The following is a 20,754-nucleotide window of genomic DNA, read 5'->3' as shown; positions in this document are numbered from 1 at the left end:
ACTGTCCTCTGCCTGAAAAACACAGAAATTCCAACACATTTCTACATACACTTGAAATATTTTTGGTTTGCACATTTTCACCTTGCTTTTTTTCATAAGAAAATCAGTCCATTCCCTAGAGGCCTGTAAGGAGTAGAAGAAGGTAGAAATCAAGTAAAAGTCAACCAGCAAAAAAAGAAAGAAAAAGCTAATTTCATAACAGATGCCTGCACAAGGCAATCTGAGAGATCCACAATACAAACAGGTTCCCTTGAATCTGAGCAGAGCACATTTTCTTGCTCCCTGCTCCATGAATGAAGAATCAGCTCTCTGATCTCTAACAGTGGATATACCTTTAAGGGAGAACATTTCACTCTTTTGGCAATCACAGTCCTCCCATAACATTAGAAGATCATATATTGGAAGATTACATCCATGTATCTGTATCTACATATTTATATCATAATATAAATAACACCTACTCTCCGTTTCCTGACAGTCCACATTGCAACAGCACTTCAGAATAATTGACTCCTAAGGAGCAGCACTGGGATGCAAATGCAAGCAGAAGCAGATAACCATTCATCCCTGCAAGTGATCCCTTAAAGGAGGGATTTATCAGCTGGCTGCACTTCTCTCCTGCCCTGCACCCAGGGCTGCCCAGCACTGACAGTGCTCCCAGCCTTTATGTGCCATGAAAGTCACTCAGGACCTTGTAACCCTCTCAGCTAATTTCTATAGTGGTTGTTATCTATCCCAGTGCTGAAAGTGGTGCAGGACAGAAAAGCAAGCTGTTTTAATAATTCTGTATGCTCTGTAGAGATCTCTTCCCTCTCAGTAGAAAGGGAGAGAGCAGAGGGAGATGAGAAAGAGGATGTGTCAGACTAATTTACATGCAAATACTATGCCCCCAGTTCCAAAGAACACTAAAAGAAAAAACAATTTCCTAAAATAATTTATGGCCAGGAATGTTTTATCACCCTTGTACACTTACCACTACATTTTGAAATGCTGGCTTATTGATAATGAGGATCTTTTATCTGGAAATCCTGGTAACTCCTCCTATGGGGACCAGAACCTCTGTAAGCTGCTTGCAAAACAATAAATGTGGCTGTCTGCAGAACTGTTTTGTACAACAGGATGACAGAAGTATTTGGGTGCTTCTCCTGATCTAAAACCCTTAAATAATAACTGGTTCTAGAGCCCAGCAAAGCCTGCAGCTATGGGAAAAATCTGACGCATAAGGCAGCAGAAATACCCAAGCAACTGCACTCAGACTTATTTCTGCCTTCTTGGATAAAGTATCCACCTTGTTGACCTGTCAGTCTTGCTAATCCACCTTCTATTTTCAGTTAATATCATTAAAGTTCAGCGTTTGAGAGCCTGGAGGGAGAGGCGAGCACTCCATCCCCTTTTTCCACGGGGCGGTAACCAGATGTCAATGGCTGCAGCTGTGACTACATAATTACCTGTTTGCATGAACGCGGACCGCAGTTTAGATTTAATAGGTCAGACGACAATGCAGCAAAACGCATTTAGCCCACGATTACCCCTTTTCAAACATTCTCTCGCTCGCAACTTCGACCCTGGGAACATTGCGGGCACAGACTCGGGTCAATAAGAAACATTGGCCGGCACAATGGGGCTGGCCTCAAACAGCGCTGTTGACAGACACCGGCACAAAGGCGGTGAATAGAGTCCCCCTCAGTTCTCACACAGAGCGAAGAATGACTCAGTGTACTGCCGCTTTAGTGCTCTGTTTGTACAGTGTATACAGCTTTCCCGCCCAGCCGCGCTCCGCACCTCGGAGGGGCTGCGTGACACTGTGCTGCTCTGGAGACAGCCCGGCACTTGCACAAGTGGATTTCATCTCCATCAGAAACACAGCAACGCGCCCTCCCGCCCTTCCCGCCCACCCGCACCCAACTCAAGGCTGCCACTTGGACCAAGACGAAAAACTTGAGCGTGGGATTTGGAATTACAGAAGCCCGATGTCCCTTCCAAAGGTACATCAACGGAGCTGTAATTTTAAATCCTCACCGCAAAGGCTCAACGGAACTGAGAAGTGGAACAAGCCAACCACATCTGTATTTCACACACATTTAGATTGTGCAAATAATGGGTCAGGGAAAATTTAACACATCCGTGATATTGCACATGCACCTCTATTATTAGTTATCTATTAGCAGAAAAAAAAATCACTTCACATAGATTATTGCTACTCTTCAAATAATGATTTTTGTCAACTTTCCCTTTAAGGAAATAACACTTCTATTATTTATATTACCATGTTTGTGAGCATGTTTAAGAAACCAAAGTAGCCTTCTAGCACAACACCAGAAGTGGTACCTTCACCTTCTTCCTATCACAGAATCATCGACTGGCCTGGGTTGGAAGGGACCTTAAAGATTATCTAGTTCCAAACCCACAGAAGGGAGCAGGGACACAATTCATTTCACAATATGCAAAATGTGCAGACCTTTTTCTAGGGAGTGAAATCTTTGCTTGCAAAGAGTATTAAGGTTTTTGAATGATTAGTATGAAGCTAATAAGAGATTTAGCAATTGCTCTTTAACTCATGCAGACCATACAACAGATGAAGTCATACATAATGAAGTCAAAGAGAAAGAACTGTTTGGTATGTTTTAAGACTGTGAATTGGTTTAACAAAAAAAGAAAAAGGAAAAAAGAAGGAGAAGAAGAAAATTGCATTCTAAAATAAACAAATCGCTGGATTTCCATGAACAGAACACAAAGAATATTGTTCATTTTATCACTAATAGCAAAGATAGTAACAGCATGTTCTCTACTGCTCTTTCAGTTTCAGTTTTTAGACTCAAAATACTAGGATGTTATTATGTTAAGCAGCTACAGAAGAAAGCTCCAGAATAGTAAAAAAAAAAGAGATGTGTTTAATGCCAGAAAAAAGAAGTGAACCCACAAATTGGAAGTTTCCTTATGTGTGAGCTAGCCAGATTTCGGGAGTCTTGAAGTTTTGGCTTTTATTCTCGACAAACAAGTTGAGAGCAAGTAATCTTAAAGACATGTGAAGACTTTATCCTCAGATACTTTATTTTAGAACAGCACAAGAATTTCTAGTATTTATACCTCTATAGAGGTTTATTTAAATAAGACAGGCCTGCCTGCTCTGCACACTAGCTGTAAAACACATGACTGCACTTGGGTATCCTGGCACTGAGTATGTGAAAGTACTGATGCCAAAGTATGCCTGCAATCTCAATCTTATCAAGGATCTGATCAATGATGTTACTGAACAGCTTTTAATTCACTTTAAAGGAGGAAAATCCTCACCCTTCAACTAATATTAGGGTCCTTAAATATCTTGCCACAGGCATATTCATAGATCTAAAGGCTGATGAACAAAGCTAGAAGAAGAACTAACACCTAGCATGATTATTTTTTCTTATAATGAATGGAAAATTCTCAGAGAAAGCCCTTTCAAATTTCATCTATGATGTGAAGAAACGGAGACAAACTCTACCAATTCTAAATTGTAAGGGATGAGGAGCAGACCAAGAGTTTGTGTCTCAGGATTAAACTGACAGCAGGGACAAGTCACATTATGGCCTACTACAGGTCACCTGGTCAGGAAGACCAAGCAGATGCAATATTCACAATCTCTGACCCTCATGGGGGACTTCAACCACCCCAATACCTGCTGGAGGGACAGCACAGGAGGGCATAAATAATCCAGGAGGCTCCTGCAATGCGCTGATGGTAATGTCCATCTTCAGTGACAGAGGAGCCAAAGAGGAAAGGTCATAGAATCATGGAATGGCTTGGTTTGGAAGGGACCTTAAAGATTAACTAGCTCCAGCCCCTTGCCATAGGCAGGGACACCTTTAACTAGACCAGGTTGCTCAGAGGCCCATCCAATCTATCCCTGAATGCTTCCAGGCACGGAACATACACAGCTTTCCTGGTCAACCTCAGTTCTGCCTCATCACCTCAGGGACTGACCACCTTCACAATACAGAATTTTTTCCTGATATCTAATGTAAATCCACTCTTTCAATTTGAACATATTTTCTGTTGTTGTGTCACTACATGCTCTTGAAAACGGTCTTGCCCCACTCTTCCTGTAAGTTCCCTTCAGGTACTGGAAGGCTACAATTCAGTCACCCTGAAGCCTTCTCTTTTCCAGGCTGGACAATCCCAGTCGTTCCCAAGGTGCTGTGCTGGCCTTGTTCTCACCAACAAGGAGGGGCTTGTTGGGAATATGAAGCTCACGGGCAGCCTGAGCTGCAGTGACCATAAAATGGTGGAGTTCAAGGTCCTTAGGGCAGTGGAAAGGGCTCACAGCAAGCTCACCACCCTGGATTTAGGAGAGCTGACTTTGGCCTGTTCAGAGATCTGCTTGGAAAGAACCATGGGATAAACCCCTAGGGGGAAGTGAAGCTCAAGAAAGCTGGTTAATTCTCAAGGATCACAAAGAGCAATTTAGGCAAAAACACCTGAAGGCCTATGTTCATGACCAAGGAGCTCCTGGACAAACTCAAACACAAAAACTAAACTTACAGAGGGTGAAAGCAGTGAGACCAAGTGCACCCTCAGCAAGTTTTCCAATGAAACCAGGCTGTGTAGTACAGTCAACACACTGGATGCCATCCAGGGAGACCCTGACAGGCTTGAGAGATAAGCCCATGTGAAAAACACAAAGGCCAACAAAGCCAAGTGCAAGGTCCTGCACATGGGTCAGGGCAATTCCAAGCACAAGTACAAGCTGGAAAGAAAATGGATTGAGAGCAGCCCTGAGCGGGGAGTACTGGTGGACAAGATACTCAACATGATCCAGCAATGTGCACCTCCAGCCCAGAAAGCCAGCTGTGCTCTGGGCTGCATCAAAAGCAGTGTAATCACCAGCAGGTCAAGGGAGCTGATTCTGCCACTCTACTCTGCCCTCCTGAGATTCCCACATGAGTACTGCACACAGCTCTTGGGCCCAAAACACACTAAGGACTGTCGGGATCTCTAGCGGGTCAGAGTGACCCCGAGAAAAGTTCGAAAGTCTCTTTTCCCAGCCCGGCGCTTGAAGAAGGAGTCAGAGCTCTTCATTTCTCGGTCTCAAGGTTGTTTATTTTATCTTATCTATAAAAAATTTTCTCCTGCCCTGACGAGGTCAGCTCAGCAAGACAGTTCCAGGCACTCTCCGCCCGCTCCCAAGGCTGCGTTGTCTTTTGTACTACAAATTACGTATATCATATTTACTTTTACCTTCCAATACCTATCACCCATGCTAGACAGTGCACCTCTATTCTAAACCAATCCCCAAGTGCCAACATCACAGCAGAAGATGGAGGCCAAGAAGAAGAAGGAGAAAGGCTGGACACACCCAGTTCCCTCCATCTTGCTTCCTGAACCCCCATACCAAAACACCCAAAATCTTCTTTTCCAGCCCATGATAATTTCACTATTATTCTACCTAAACTGTTGTGGCTTGCTGATCTTCATATAAGGTTGGTAATTTGCTCCATGGGTCATAATCAAAACCACAGGTGTGTTGGGCTCTGTGACAGGGTCTCTGAGACCCCTAGCAGGGGTCCTGGTGTCCTGGACAGCCAGAGGTGTGTCCTGGGTCCTGACAAAGGACGTGGACCTGTTGGACTGAGACCAGAGGAAGGTCACAGAAATAATCACAGGATGGTGAAATACTGGACCAGGTTGCCCAGAGAAGTTATGGATGCCCCATCCCTTCAAGGCCCAGCTGGATGGGGCTCAGAGCAACCTGGTCTAGGGAAAGGTGTCCCTGCTCATGGTGGGTGGGTTGAAATTACATGATCTATAATGATCCTTCCAACACAAACCATTACACGATTCTATAATAAATCCCCTCAAACTTCCTTTCTTAATTTTTGGTTTTTTTAAGCTTAAATCACTGTTTAGCACGTTAGCCTAATTTACTCTTGCCATACATTATTCCTTTCCACTCACTTACTATCATTTAGTTTTGGCTAAGTGCACCACTGGTGTGTACTCCAGGCCCAAGCTAAGCATGCTCTTAATAAATCTCGCAGAAGCAGGCAAGTATTTCACAAACCTCCACACTACAGCAATGCCTTATTCAAGTCAAAGTCCCAGAAAAGGATATTGTATTTGCTGCCACGCATCAGTGCTGCTCTGCATCCCCTCCCAGGCTGGCAGCCGCATCAGCTCTGCCTCCTGCCAAGCAGAGGATCACAGCTTGTTTACTGAGCTGTGTCTGGAGGAAGCAGAGAGCGTTTCAGTCTCGTCTCCAGCAGCTCTGTCAAGCCAGCTGCCAAGAACAGTCTTGAAAGGCTTCAGGGGAAACAAAATCTCGCACTTAGGTGGTAATAGACTGGTCCGGCACCAGCGACCCAAAGATGAGTGAGGTGGCACACGCACTACTTGATCTGAAAGATTCAAACTCTTATATAACTTCAAATATATAAAGTCACAGGAAAAGAAGTAACTGAACTCTTCAAGTGGAAGGACAGATTAGCAATCAACTTATAATTACCACTGAGATTAGGATCTCTATGTTAATACTTGAAATTAATGAGTACAAATTGCAGATAAATTAAACTTCTATGCTACTTACACTTCCTTATGATGTATGGAAAAGACCTGAAAACTCGATAGGGTTTTCACATTATAGATTATAATTTTTTAAAAATTTAAATATTTAAACTAATGCTCCATTACTTCCAGAAGATTTCAGACAAGTTAAACATGCATGTTGAGCATTTCCATAAAGAAATTATTTACATAGTTTTATAGGAATCATGAAACTCATTCAGTAAAATCTCACTGCTTTTACAAGGCCTGCTAACTACTCTGAAAATAAAGAACATGAAGTTTCAGAGGACATGTAAGCAATTTTTCATTTCTTCTAAAATCATTAATCAAAGAAAAACTGCTTAAGCCTTTTTCCTCTTACCCTACGAACAAAAAGTCACCAAACACTAATAAATGATTGGCTTTTTTTTCTTGTATTCAATGTTTATTTCTCTGCCTTTAGAGTCATATCTCAGTTTCTTGGTTAAGTGGGTACATGCTTACACAGTGTGACCACATTATGTGTGCTTCTCCATGTGATCAGAGCCTGCCAAGTCTCAAATCAGATTATTCAAAATATAGCTTCAGTATTTTTCAGAACAATCCCTTCAGTATTTAAAGAACTGGGGGGCTGTTGTTATTTCTCACCCAAGTTGGGACTGGATTTTAAGTTCTTTAGGCAAAAAAAAAATTGTTAAATGCTAAGACAGGAAAATAGAACATTTGCCTTTCTTGACAGCTATCACAGAAGGAAAAAGAGCTTTGGTGTAGTATTAAAAAAATGCTCCATGATTGGTTCTCATCATACTTGACATTTCAGTGTCCATAAATCACGGCTACGTTCAGCAAGTTCACAAAGCAAAAGACATCTGCATCCCTGCTTGGCTGCTATCGTGCCCAAAATGCTGACAGAGCCATGGCAGCAGTGACCACACACAGACTCCAAAATCTATTAAGGCAAGTTTTAACAGCTACTGAATACTCTTAGAACACTTTCCCAAACCCCCTTTTTTCTTTTTAAATATATGGGTCTTTACTTACACTGCAGTTCTTCCAGCACAACAGCAATACCTGCCTAGAATTTTAAATTCTATCTTGAACATTCTATCCTTTTTAAAGAAAAGTCAGGCAAGTAGTCACAACAGCAGGGTTGTCAGTGTTATCAGATGCTCCTTACTCAGTAAGAGCATATACACACAACCTAAGTGTTACTTTAGTACTATTACCTCTGCTTCTTGCTCTAAAACATTGGGTACAAAAATTATACTCATTTGCTATTCCTGTCCGAGCTCCACACAAGTGCATGTGAAAAGACAAGAAGCAAGACTGTGGGTTTTGTTAGCATATTAGTGAGCAGAAAAGGAAAATAAATTAGTCTTAAATAACAGACATGTAATAAAATGTTATTTATTTTTGCCTCTAAACACCACACATTTTTTAATTTGGAATTGCTGTGCTGCCTAGTAGCAGCAAAGCAGCCAAATCCCCTACACAGTTTGGCAACACTCAGCCTTAAAAGCCTTACCTTGCTTTGTAGGAATCTACCTGGTTTTGTGCCCTGGTTGGACAACGGCATCTAAACAGGCGGGCAAGGAGTTACAGAAAGCATCAGGGGAAGAAAAGCATCTGTCATGGGTTTGGTGTGTAGGAGTAACAGAATTAATTTTATCAGTCTTTTGGGCCTATTCCAAGCTGCAGTAAACACCCACTCCTCCCTCTGCTGAACGATCCCTCTGCACCAACTGGTGACTTCAAATAAAAATGTGTGACTAAATAAATCATCAATGGCCAGAGACTGCTTTTAAGTATCTCCAAGAATAGAGACTCCACAACCTCCCTGGGTAACCTGTGTCAGTGCTCAGTCACCCTCACAGTAAAAAGCTCTTTCCTGATGTTCAGAAGGAACCTCCTGTGTGCTGGTGTGTGCCCACTGCCCCTAGGCCCATCACTGGGCACTGATGATAAGAGCCTGGCTCTGCCCTCTTTGCCCACTCACTTGAGGTATTTCCACACATGGATGAAATCCCTTTGAGCCTTCTCTTCTCCAGGCTGAACAGCCACAACTATCTCAGCCTTTCCTCATCACTCCCTTCAGCATCTTAGGGGCCCTTCACTGCACTGTCTCTTGAACTGCAGAGCCCAGAACTGGACACAGCACTCCAGGTCTGGCCTCGCCAGGGCTAAGTGGAGGAGAAGGATTGCATCCTGCCACCTGCTTGTCTAATGCAGCCCAGGACACTGTTCAGTTTTATTTGCCACAACGACTCAGTGCTGCCTCATGTTCAACTTGGATGCCCACCAGGACCCCACAGGCCTTTTCTGGCAAGCTGCTTTGCATCCCAGTGCCCCTGGTATGTCCTGGTGTCTGAGGCTGTACCTTCCCAGGGGAAGGACTTTGCACTTCTCTTGCTGAACATGGTGAGGTTCCCATCACACCATTTTTCCAGCCTGTTGAGGATGCTCTGGATGGCAGCACAGTCACCCTGTGTAACAACTCCTGCAAGTTTTGCAGTCTGTGCAAACTTGCTGAAGGTACATTCTCATCCTACCACTGAGGTCATGAATGAAGATGTTAAACAGGACTTGGACCCATTACTGACCCCTGGGGTACATGGCTAGGTACTGGCCTCCAGCCTGAGTAATCTTCATATTACGTAGCAGACTGAGAGGAATTATCAGTGAAATAATTCTGTAAATCTCCAGCTTTACTAATATAAACAATTTTATCTGTTACAGAAGATAAATTGCCATTTTCAAAAAAAGTTAAGTTTAATTAAAAATTCCTAATCTGCCAAATTAAAGAAAAATTATGTGAACCCAAAAACTAAATAACCCAGAAAGATATAAACCAAAAAATAAAAGCAACTTTAAAATCATTATTTGTGGGAGGCCTGACTCATGCCTTCTAAGAGCTCGAGGTTGATATATATTACCTGCAGTGTTTCCCTAGCTGTGTTAATTCCCTTCTCAGACTCACCTACTGAAACTATTCCAGAGGGGTGAATAATTACCACTCCATGGTTATACGATAGCATTAATTTTCCTGAGTAAGATCTTTGTTATATGAAGTCTTATAATTCACATTTGGTCCCAAACATCATTAATTCCATTTCTCAACCTAGAAACTAAATAGCTTCTGTCTCTGGGCAAGTCTACACCTCTCAGAGGATTGCCATGCAGAACACGAGCCAGTTTAGTCCAAGCTTGTCTCCCAAAATGAAATCAAAGGCCACATCAGCACAGCACTGCAGCTCAACTCTCTATGCTGACAAGAGGGTTTAGAACAGAGTTATACCCAACCTAATAAAAGCAGTTATAGTGCTACAATAACCTGGACTGTTTTCTCATCTAACCCTTACCTAAGTTACAAGTACAGGTCAAACTGACCAGACTTTAAGCCATAAACATCAACAACTTGCTCAGTGGTTTAGGCAAGTACAGTTGCCTGTACTCCTGAAAAGTACCACATTTTTATAACTGGCAGGAGCCTACCTCACCCATTTCACCCAGAGCCACTGATGAGTGAAATATGCTGGGGAGCATTTTAAGAGTTTTCAATAAAATTCATAATCTTCTGCATCTGGACTGGCTGAGATTCTGTGAGCCTTGTCTAGCTATTGAGAAAATTAATTACACTTTACTAGTGGTATTTAAGTGAAATTTTGTGCTAACAGCAAGGCTTTCTCAAAGGTGAGGGGGGAATATTCCTAATATGCTGCACACAGAGATTCAAGTCATTTATTCTCATCAATCTCAGAATAAAATACTAGAAACAATTTTAATTCTTCTGCTAAGTCATGAGTTTATAATTCTATTTTCTGCAGTTCTTGACAGCTAGCACCTGGATTAGGGGAAAAGAGAGTTTAACTACTCATCTCCGACAGACGACACTAAAGCCTCCCAATGCAGTAAGAAGCTTCCCAAGACTTTTTTTTTCTCTTGTGTATGTGTGCACGTCCACATATGAGAAAATGTGTGGCTTAAAGAGTATTTACAGACTTTGACATTGCCAAAAAAGCTCCAGGCCACCTATGGTCTGCTTTGTTCTCCCAAGACATTTTACACGTATATTCCATCTCTCATTTATCACAATGCCCTGGGAAAATCGAACTGGCAAAACTTTTTTTATCAATAAATGCTACTAGTTTTGTAAGGGTTTTTCTTACAAAGGTCACTGGATCTCATAAATCATTGCTACTTGAAACTAATGATAGAGGCAAAAGCTAAGGATAAAAATTGATTAGCAAGCTCATGTGCACTGCTGTGGCCGTATTCCTAGGTCTGTGTTGTATTTTCTGTATCAAATGCTGCCCAGGGTGCCTCATTAATATGGACTAGTTGTACTGTTGAAAACCAACACCTGTCCCATGGTATCATTACATTAACTAAACTCTAAAGTACCTATCTGGGAGGAAAAACTAATAGTGTAGTCAAAAAAAAAATGTTTACAGACTTTGGGCTCCAGGAACTTTGGAAGCACTGTCTTGTGTATTACAGAACTGCACAAAGCCAACACCTCCATTTGTGGTTGAAAATAACCACTGAAGAATGATATACAGTGGGTGGCAAAAACAGTCACAATTGTAAAGTAACCAAGCAAATAATAAGCTGCGTCCATAGGGGATAAAAATGCTATAATTTCCAAAATGCATGCTGCTATAAATAAGTTAGAGGTTATTTGCTTCAGCACACTGACCAAGTTTGCAATCACAGAGCTATTCTTCGTGCCTGTTTTTAAAAAAGCAAGCTGAAATTGTTCAACAGCAGACAGAGTGGCACCACGTGCATTGTTTGGGCTCGGAGCAATGGTGAATTGCACTATATGGAAGCTTTGTAGAAAAGGCAGCTCCTGCCACCTCCTTGAATTTAGTCCTCTTCAATATAAATAATAAGGCTTCCTTTTTAAGTTGCAATGTTGGTATGTGGGAACAGGACAACATCATCAGTCCTGCTAACCATTTCTCCCTGGTATTTGGGCATAGTTGGAGACCAAAGGCTGATCAGAGTGCCATAACCCAAGTTTGCTGATGACTAGTGAAAACCACCTTGGTCCCCAGAGAATTTCAACATGACATTCTCATCATTTTAATCACAGAAAGAGACTGGTTTTCACAATGTGGAGACCGGCTGTCTGGTTGTGTTTTCCACAAAAAATACAAACTGGAAGAGATTCAGGAAAGTGCGTGCGCACTATTCATTTTATACTTCAGCAAATGTGAACAGGTCATAATTATTTAACAATTCAGAAATTATAACACAGTCTAAATTCGTCTTTCAAACTGCAGAGGAATATTGTCCTCCAGTAAGAAGATGCTTACCTGATAGGTAGGAGAACTTGGAAGAAGGAGCAGAAAAGTATAAAAACTGCTTTGATTTCAGACAGCCATTTAGTGTTACAAATATCAGCAACATCGCACTGATAGACCTAAACCATTTGACCTTATAGGCATAAAGGAAATCACTGTGATAGAGACTTACAAATTCTCCCAAGCTGCTTACTTATGCCACTACTGGTTTTTGTTCTAATAGGCAAGAAATACTTTCCAAACAAATGAAAAACCAAAACAACACCAAAAAAATCTCAGCTGATGACAAAAGAATAAAGATAACTTTCTGGGAAAGACCAGGTAAGTGGTCATGTTGACTAAATAAGATTTTAATACCAGGTATTTTAATAAGTTTTGTAATTTCTCCTTTAATTATGCATAAATGAGCAAAAATTATTTTGAAAATTTTCCAAAAATGTTAGAAGGAACACAGTATAAGGAACATGTCATATACTGCTGCAATGCAGCAACCTCTAAACCGCTTAAAAACACACAACAGAACTGTAAATTCTAACAGTTCAGTAGTAAAGTATTGGTATAAAGCTGAGCAATAATTTGCAAGCTGAAAAAAGACTAACTGATTTGCATAATGCAGAATAGATACAACAATACAAAATTGCAATTACTTAGAAATATAACTACATTATATTTCTATTGGAAATATATATTAACAGTCTGTATTAAAAAAAAAGAATACTGAGAATGAGGCTGGATCAGGTATAAATAAGGAGGGAAGGAGGGAAGGAGCCAGGAAGGCAGGAAGGAAGGCAGGAAGGAAATGCATTTCCTGTGAGAGACAGGACAAAATTTTCACAGTAGCTGTGAGGGAGCAGCGCCTGGAGCCATGTGGGCATGTCCAGGTTGTTATTCTGCACTACCACACATCACTGCCAGAGGTGGAAATAAGGGATTCTCACTTCCAGGAAGAAGGGCATGGCTTGGTCAAGAAAAATCATAGCAGGAGGGGGAAACTCTGTCATCAGGGTCCTCAGTGAGCATCTCTGCATGTAAATCACCCATTTTTGTACACTTTTGTTATTAATATTGCTGCTCTTACTGTTGGTTTTCTAATCTCATTGCTATTTCCAGTAAATTGTTCTTATCTCAACCCTTAATCTTTCACCTTTTTCTCAACTCTATCCTCAGAACAGGAAGTGGAAATGGTGGAAGGAGGGGGGAGCAAGCAAGAGGCATCTGGTTTGGGAGAGTCTTGGGGCAAGGGGGCACTAAACTGGGGAGTGCTGTTCCTAAACCACGGCAGAGTGCTTACACATTCTCTCAAATCTTCTTGTAAGGGTTTTTTTACAGTGTGAATAACTAATAGACAAACCTGTAAGAAAAAGACTGATCTGTTGGGAATGAAAACTGCAACAAAAGGGAAGCAGGGAAAGGAAGAAACCACTGACTTAATGCCAATGAGCTAACAGCCATAATTTGAACACCTAAATAGAATGAGATAATTCTGTCAGAGCAGTGTGCATTCCCCTCAGATACCAAAATTGGGAGTTAAAAAAAAAAGTTTCTCAGTGGATCTGTTTTCTAAACAAGACAACATCACAGAAATCAAAAGTGATTTTCCACACCAATCCAGCATCCTCTGCTTTTATCAGTAACTTCAACACACATAACTAATTTTTAAGAAATCACTGAATTTCTATAGGTTGCCAGTCTCTTTCATATGACCTGTTTTCTCTACATCTGTGCATGTTTGAAAATGGTACTTGCAAAAGCATCATTTACTGTATCACTTGTACTGCTGGTTAGCAATTTCCTTCTTTCCTGTTGAGAATTACATATTACAGATAAGTGCTATTTTGTTGGCAACAGACAGCAAAAAGGAAGTAGACCATATTTGTAAAAACAAATATGTACAACTAAACCCAGTGTTACTGCAGCAATATATATTTTCTTTATATATGACATTATTGCCTTTTTTTTTAAGCAGTAATAGTACCATCAACATTCAAAGCTTGAAAGCCAAAGGATGTGCCAGGTTGGCAGACCAGCACCACTCCAATCAGCAACAGTAGAGGACAGAGAATAAATATATAGTCTAGGGAGTAAATATGGTTAAACATGAATTTGATGCCTGGGATTCCCCTGGCAAAGAAAGAGCAAAGGCCTTGGGAATGGGAGCTGAATGCTGAGTCTCAGTCAGTATAGCCTCCTGCCAGTTGTTTGGTCATTATGTGTGTTAAAGGAAAGAGATAGAAATGTTATGTTTTCAACATCTCTCTCTAAACCTTTTCATGGGAATATTGCACCATTGCATACAGAACAGTCAGGGCAAGGAGGGGTCAGCAGGCAAGGACTGAACCAGACACTGACATGTCCCCTTGTATGAGGGTCTCTGCTGCACTGAGAGCAGGGTGCTTTGTGTGAGGCAGCTCATTTGGGCTGAGATGGACTTGTTCAAAAAGCATATCCACATGGCATCAAAACAGAGCAGGGAACTCCAAACTTACCCTCCAGCTTAACACATGGTTACTCTGTTTAATACACAAACTGGAACTAAACCAAACAGAGTCTTATTGAAATCCTTTCCCATGAAGAGCATCTCTCTTCATGCACCTCTTTTTCTTCTTTTAGAAAATTGATTTTTTAATCTTACAAGATCTTTTAAACAGTTTCCCCTATTACTTTTAACATAAATTTAAGACTGTCTTAATAAAATGAATGTGCTAGAAAACAACCAGCCTTATTCATATTACCTAATCTAAGAAACCAGATTAGTTTAAATTGGATTCCATTCTGACTTTATCTATAAAATATTTTAAAAATAGAACAAAAAGAGAGGAATGTAAAATGTTTCCCAAATAAAATTCACCCTGGCAGTCATTCAAACAGAGTAAATATTTTGATACAATTTGCAGAAACAGCATCAGGTAATATTTTAAGGTGGTCATTAAGCTGTCATGTTCTAAATCACAACCGGCATCAAATGATTTCTTCCCTTCTCTGCTATTTAAGTTTGGCAAATATGCACTGTATAAAAGGTGTCAAGTAAAATTGCCACAGGATATACTGGAAATCCCTGCACCAGCTGCACACTCAAGCATAAAGGAAGTGTCTTTCTGATCCTACAGCCTGATAATACTGGAGTTGCTGGAGGGTTACAGCAGTCTTTGAAAATAAAGCTTCATTACACTGGCATGGAGAGGTGCAGTTTAATCCTCTTTGGAAGCTGGTCCTGCAATCCTACGTTTTAGAAAATTGCTGAAAGCCATTGTGCTTTTGATGGGAATTGGTCATTAACAGTACAGGTGCAGACCATGCAAGAGGCAGTGTCAGCACAATCCCTTCCCATATTTTCTGCTTCTCAGGAATTCCATCTGATAATGACAGAAGCAGGTTTTAACAGCACCTTTCTGTCATGGATTAAGTTGTTGCTTATTTGGAGATGTAAAACAGACACTTTCTTCTTTGGGACTTCAATTCCTCTGCATGTTAAAAGAGAGAAAAAATATATTTTCTTCCCATTGCTGAAAAGGAATCTTATTTCACTACAGACCCTTTCTCATTTGTATAAACTTTGGATATTTAGTAGAATTACTGTGCTGTTGGTATAAAATGCAAATTTAATAAAGCTGTTAAGTCAGATTGTATCAAGAAATGTGTTTACTAATTGTAGTATGTATTTAATAAGTACAGCATATATTACATCAGATCTTAAAATCGTAAGAGTAATAAATACTCTCTAATACACAGTAAATAAACCCCAAATAACAAAATTATACTGATATTTATAATCAAATACATCCTTGCCTGGCCCCAGTGAGATTTTACCAACAATATACTTGATCTCTAATGAAACCAATGCTTTCTTCCAATCTCAATACCATCAGTGCTGATAACAAAATGTATTTTCTGCAATTCTATAAAACAGATGTCCAAAAAAAGGAAAGCAATCAATGAAAAGCAAACAAAAATAGCTAGAAGGCTCTTCAAATATTTATTTAATTTAAATTTTGCATTACTGCTCTAAGGGTTCTTTTCCTTAAAGTTTCTGGGGTTTTGTTTGGGGTTTTGGTTTAGGTGTTTCAGGGTTTTTTTTAAAGCTGAGAACTTTTTTAGAACTGAGGGGAAAAGATTTATTTAGCTACTTCAAATTTTCCAAGTGAGGGACACCTTTTTTTTTCCAGTTGCTTTTTTACCCAAGACAGTCTTTAGGGTGAAATCCTTTCTTATGGCCACATGGTGGTAGCACTACAGGGTCTTTCACCTGGACACAACTGTTAGGAACAGGACTGAGCAGTTCAAGAGAACAAGTTTTATACGCAAGAGCCTTTTGTTTCTTTTCAAATAAACTGTAGCATTTTCAAAGAGCACAGGACATCATATAAGAAAAAGAAAACTGTATTATAATATCATTAAAATAGTTGAGTTCTAGTTAGAAAAAAGCCAAATGATCAAGGAAATATCAAAGAAATATCAAAAGCACATGCCCTCAAGAGATACCTCTTTACATAAATGGGAAAAGATTGCTTGCTACAGCAATTATTTTGCAAATTCAGGTAAATTTTAGAAATTTCAATTCCAGAAACACCATGAATTGGAAAAAGTTGGCAAGAATTATTTAAATTATTTCCTTTCTTATTTAATTATTTTTATTTATAGGATTAGGTCTTCTAAATAGCATTTAAACACTTAAGTAGTCTGAGAAAAAAATCAGGTTTCTGGTCTGAACTGAGGAGAATAGGGATTTGAATCAGTCACCTACATCTCAAATGAATGCTTTAAGTCATTTGAATATAGAGTAGCAACACTACTATATCCACTACATCCTCAGTGTTGCAAATGCTGTCTTTACTATTTTGGGAACTACTGCCTTTAGTGCCAAATTTAACTTCGTTAATAATACTCAGGCTATTAAATTCCATCTCTCCATTCCCTCTGAAAAGCAGTGAGAAGGAAGTATAAACAAGTTTTATAGGGATCTGCTTGTTTTTATCATTATAAAAGGCAGCGAAAAATATAACTGGCCAAGATCTTCTCAGCCCCAGGCTTATGCTGCCAGCATTCAGTGGACAGCTGACTCTACAGCACCTGCTCCAACATGAGCTCTCCTGGCCTCATCTTCCCCTGTACCTCTGCAACGTGCACCACAAGGAAAGGTGTAGGTTATTGAGGGTAAGATGAGAGCAAGGAAGGAGTGGACAGATGCTTGTTTGCCTGTGAGCTTTTTAAGGAAGCCATCTTTCATTCCTTTCCTCCAGTTTGTCTTGCCATCTCAGTATTCCAGACCACCATGACAATATAGAAACGCCATATAGTAAAAGCAGGGCAACCCTAATGAAGGGAGAAATGATGCATCTGACTCCATGGATATCAGAAGGCTAATTAACTGCTTTATTATACTATGTTATTCTATACTACATTACACTACATCTAAACTGAATCTGCACAAGCACCCAACTCAACTGAAGAGAATCTTGTGACTGTCTCCTGACCAACAGTCTGGACACACGCTTGGCCCTGACAGGCCAAGGGAACAAAACACCATCACTTTGGGTAAACAATCTCCATATTTCATTCTACTTTGGCACAACACAGGTGCAGCAAATGAGATAAGAATTGTTTTTTCTTTCTCTGAGGTTCCTCGCTGCAATTCCCAGAAAATATCCTTGGGAAGTTGTGCCTTGCTTTTCTCTGTGACGAGAAACGCGGACATAATGCCACACAAGGAAACAGCGAGTGGTGGGTTCAGCATTCACCAGGTGAGTGAATTGCAGTCAGGGATTTGAAGGTAAACACAAAGCTGTCCTCTCCTCAAACCTGGGAAGAACTGTGCAAGCAAACATGGCTCAAGGCAAAGAGGCTGCAGTGGAAGCATAAAGGGACATGAGAGCATGAGGTCTTGCTTTGAATCATGCAAGGAGGCAGAGTTCAGAGCCATGGGCCAAAACTGGAGAGAAGACCAACAGACTGTTATGGTGGGTGTCTGCTGTGGACAGTGTGATCAGGAAGAGGGAGTGGATGAAGCTTCATTCAAACAACAAGAGGCCCCCTCAGGATTGCAGGACTTGATTGTCACAGGGCACTTCAAATTCCTGATGTGTGCTCAAACAGTAACAAACATGGGAGCAAGCAATCAGAGCAAGTGCCTTGCTGACACTTTCTCACCAGAGTGCGAGACAACCCAAGTAGGACAGGTTTTCTGCTGGACATGTTACACACAGGCAGATAAGAACTGCTTGGGAATGTGATAGCTGGTGTCTGTCTCAGCTGAAGAGACCACCAATGAGAGATTCCATGCTGAAGGAAAGCGAGTAAGAAAGTGGCAGAAGACAGCTCTAGGCTTCAGGACAGTAGACTTTGGGTTATTCAGGGCAGGGAAGATGTCCTGACATGAAAAAGTGCCCAGAAGACATCCAAGATCTATAAGGACAAACTCCTCAATGCTTCACCAGGGTCCTTCCCAATGTGCAGAATGAGCAGGCCTGGCAGAAGGCTGGTGCAGCTGAACAGGGAGTTTTGGTCTGAACTCAACCACAAACCCAAAGGAATGGTCAGAGATTGAGACTAATATAGAAACACTTCTCAGGCACGCAAGAATGGGAGTGGGAAAGGCAAAGCTAATCTTGGTTTGAAGTTAGCAAGAGATGCAAACAGCAACAAGGGCTGTATCACCACAGTAGCAGCAACAGAATAAGAAAATCTCTGCCTGCTGCCAAATGGAATGAGCATAAAGGACTCACAGACCTGTCAAAAAAAGAAGCTGAGTATAAAAATGCTCTGATAAAATACTATTGCAGTCTTGCACACAAATGTGTGATTATTTCTGTTAAATCTCTTTTTGCTAAATCAACTATTGCAGAACTGATTATCACAGGAATCATATTTAATGTTTCAAAAACAGTGACATTGCAGATTAACAAAAATGCTCCTCCTCTCTTACGGGAAACAGAGGGAAAAGAGAAGGACTAAAGTATTCTGATGCTATGAATTCAAAAAGATGGTGTTTTGCCTATGTATTAAAAAATAATTACTAAAACAACCTGGAGACAAATGAAGGGATCAAGCAACCTGGAGACAAATGAAATTATTCAAGGTATCCTTGAAAAATACATAATTATAAGGTGCCAAAGACAGTTTAGAAAGCTTGTAAATGTTATTTTCACTAGAATTCATTGCTTTCTTATATTTTAGTTTGCTAATTACAGTATTCCCCAGTACAACTGTTCTAGTTCCACCACAGTTGCCCTACTTCAGGACAGAATGAAACTTGACATCAAAATGTATGTAAAATCACCTGCTACAATATGGAATATTTGACCACATTAGCACTGATTATCTGCTATGAAAAGTGTTATCACAAATAATGTGTAAACTTCCCAGTATATAACCTCATGCATCTATGCTTAGTAGAGATAGCTACTGCCTAAGGAGACTACTTAACAAGGGATTGAAGTTCCAAATCCACAAAACTCCCAAGTATTTTAATAAACAGTGCTTGACAACTATTTCCCTTTTTTTCAGTGACTAAACACCCAGTAACTTCCTTTGCTCATCCTAAGTTGGAATATATAGATAGCAATAATGCAAATGTGTAAAGGAAACTGAATTCCAGACAATGATGAGCTATGCAGATCTGTTCATGACTGAATTTTCATTCTGCACAATACCTTAACTTCCATAGTTTAAACCCCAGAATTCCTACAAACTATCCAAGGTCAGTCCAGAAGATGCTCAAGTCCCTTTAGCGAAGCATTTCAGGATGACACTCACAGATGTCATTCACCTACCATAAAGTTTATTACTTACTTTCCATCAACTTCTGGTCTTTTGCACACACAGTGAAACTTGCCACCAAAATCTATGTAAAGATCATCTTCTACAACATGGAATATTTGACCAATGGCAATTTTATCTTTGGCAGGCCCCATCTGAATTAAAGGAGAGCGTCTCAACATGGATGCAAAGGACTCCGATTTCTCTGAAGGAACCTACAGATGAATAATAAAAAAGAAAACAACATTTCACAAAACATGCTGTCTGAAGGAGGATTTAAATTAAACTTTCAACATACAAAAAGGCTTCATTCACTGAATAGCGAGTAAAGATTTCACGTGTTCATCACATTTTTAGCAAGACTTCAAAGGAAGCATCTGGTACCTTTCTCCAACTCCAAATATTTAACACATTCAAGGTAAAGTTTTCATTAATTCAGTCAAAGAAAAGCATAACAGTGTGCATCTCCTGAAAACATCTGCCAGCTCTACTACTGGTTAGGTAAGTTAATTTAAAAATGCATTCCAAATATAGGAGATATTCCCAAAAAGAACACTGCTCATCTCTTTGTTATCTCCTCAGTGAAAACCAAACCTGAATTAGCACCTTGCAGCTATTTATGCAAGTATTTAATAATGAATAATACTTAAGTCTTTATTTTAGAGAACAAAATCATTTTTCAAAGGCAGCAAAAGCAGAAAGCATGCACAGGACGGATCTAACATTAAAAAAAATGAACCATCACTTCTCTCACTTTTCACTCTACAAAATCAAAGTAACTAAATAAACAAAATGCCAGGGTTTTTTTCTCATAGAGCTTTGGGAAAATGCAAGAACACAAACCTTCCTGCTATGCTTCATGGAGTGAAAGATCTCTGTCCTGTAACCTGAGAAAACTCACCATCACAGGCTTACCATCATACGCTGGGTGAAAATATCCAGTTATATTAAAGTGAGGCTCAATCTCCCACATGCCATCTCTGATATCCTGAGTATGACCACTTTTTAAAATTGTCACCTTTGAAATGCAATTAGTAAGAAAAGCCTACTTGCTAGGAACAAACGAAAAGGGAGAAGCATTTTGGGAGCAACACATACCCAAAAGTGAATCTAAGGAATTTTATCAATAGCTAAATAGATTTTTAAAGTTAGAACCTATTAATTTTCCTCACATTTAGTA

At 40.2% G+C, this 20,754-nt stretch overlaps 1 protein-coding gene across 1 annotated transcript in view; it reads right to left on the bottom strand.

The window, feature by feature from the left end:
• MRPS28 (mitochondrial ribosomal protein S28) overlaps positions 1–20,547 on the bottom strand; it is a 64,880-nt gene extending 44,333 nt beyond the window's left edge. The window contains exons 1-2 of the mRNA XM_005426758.1: positions 20,476–20,547; positions 19,608–19,789 (exon numbers count right to left, since the gene is read on the bottom strand). Of these exons, the coding sequence (XP_005426815.1) occupies positions 19,608–19,789; positions 20,476–20,547 (254 nt within the window). The remainder of the gene's footprint in view (positions 1–19,607; positions 19,790–20,475) is intronic.
• Between the last annotated feature and the right edge of the window lie 207 nt (positions 20,548–20,754).

The sequence above is a fragment of the Geospiza fortis genome, unplaced genomic scaffold (genome assembly GCF_000277835.1).
Source record: "Geospiza fortis unplaced genomic scaffold, GeoFor_1.0 scaffold25, whole genome shotgun sequence".
Classification (NCBI taxonomy): Eukaryota; Metazoa; Chordata; class Aves; order Passeriformes; family Thraupidae; genus Geospiza; species Geospiza fortis.
The sequence above is the reverse complement of the archived record's forward strand: the minus strand, read 5'-3'. Positions and strand labels throughout refer to the sequence as shown.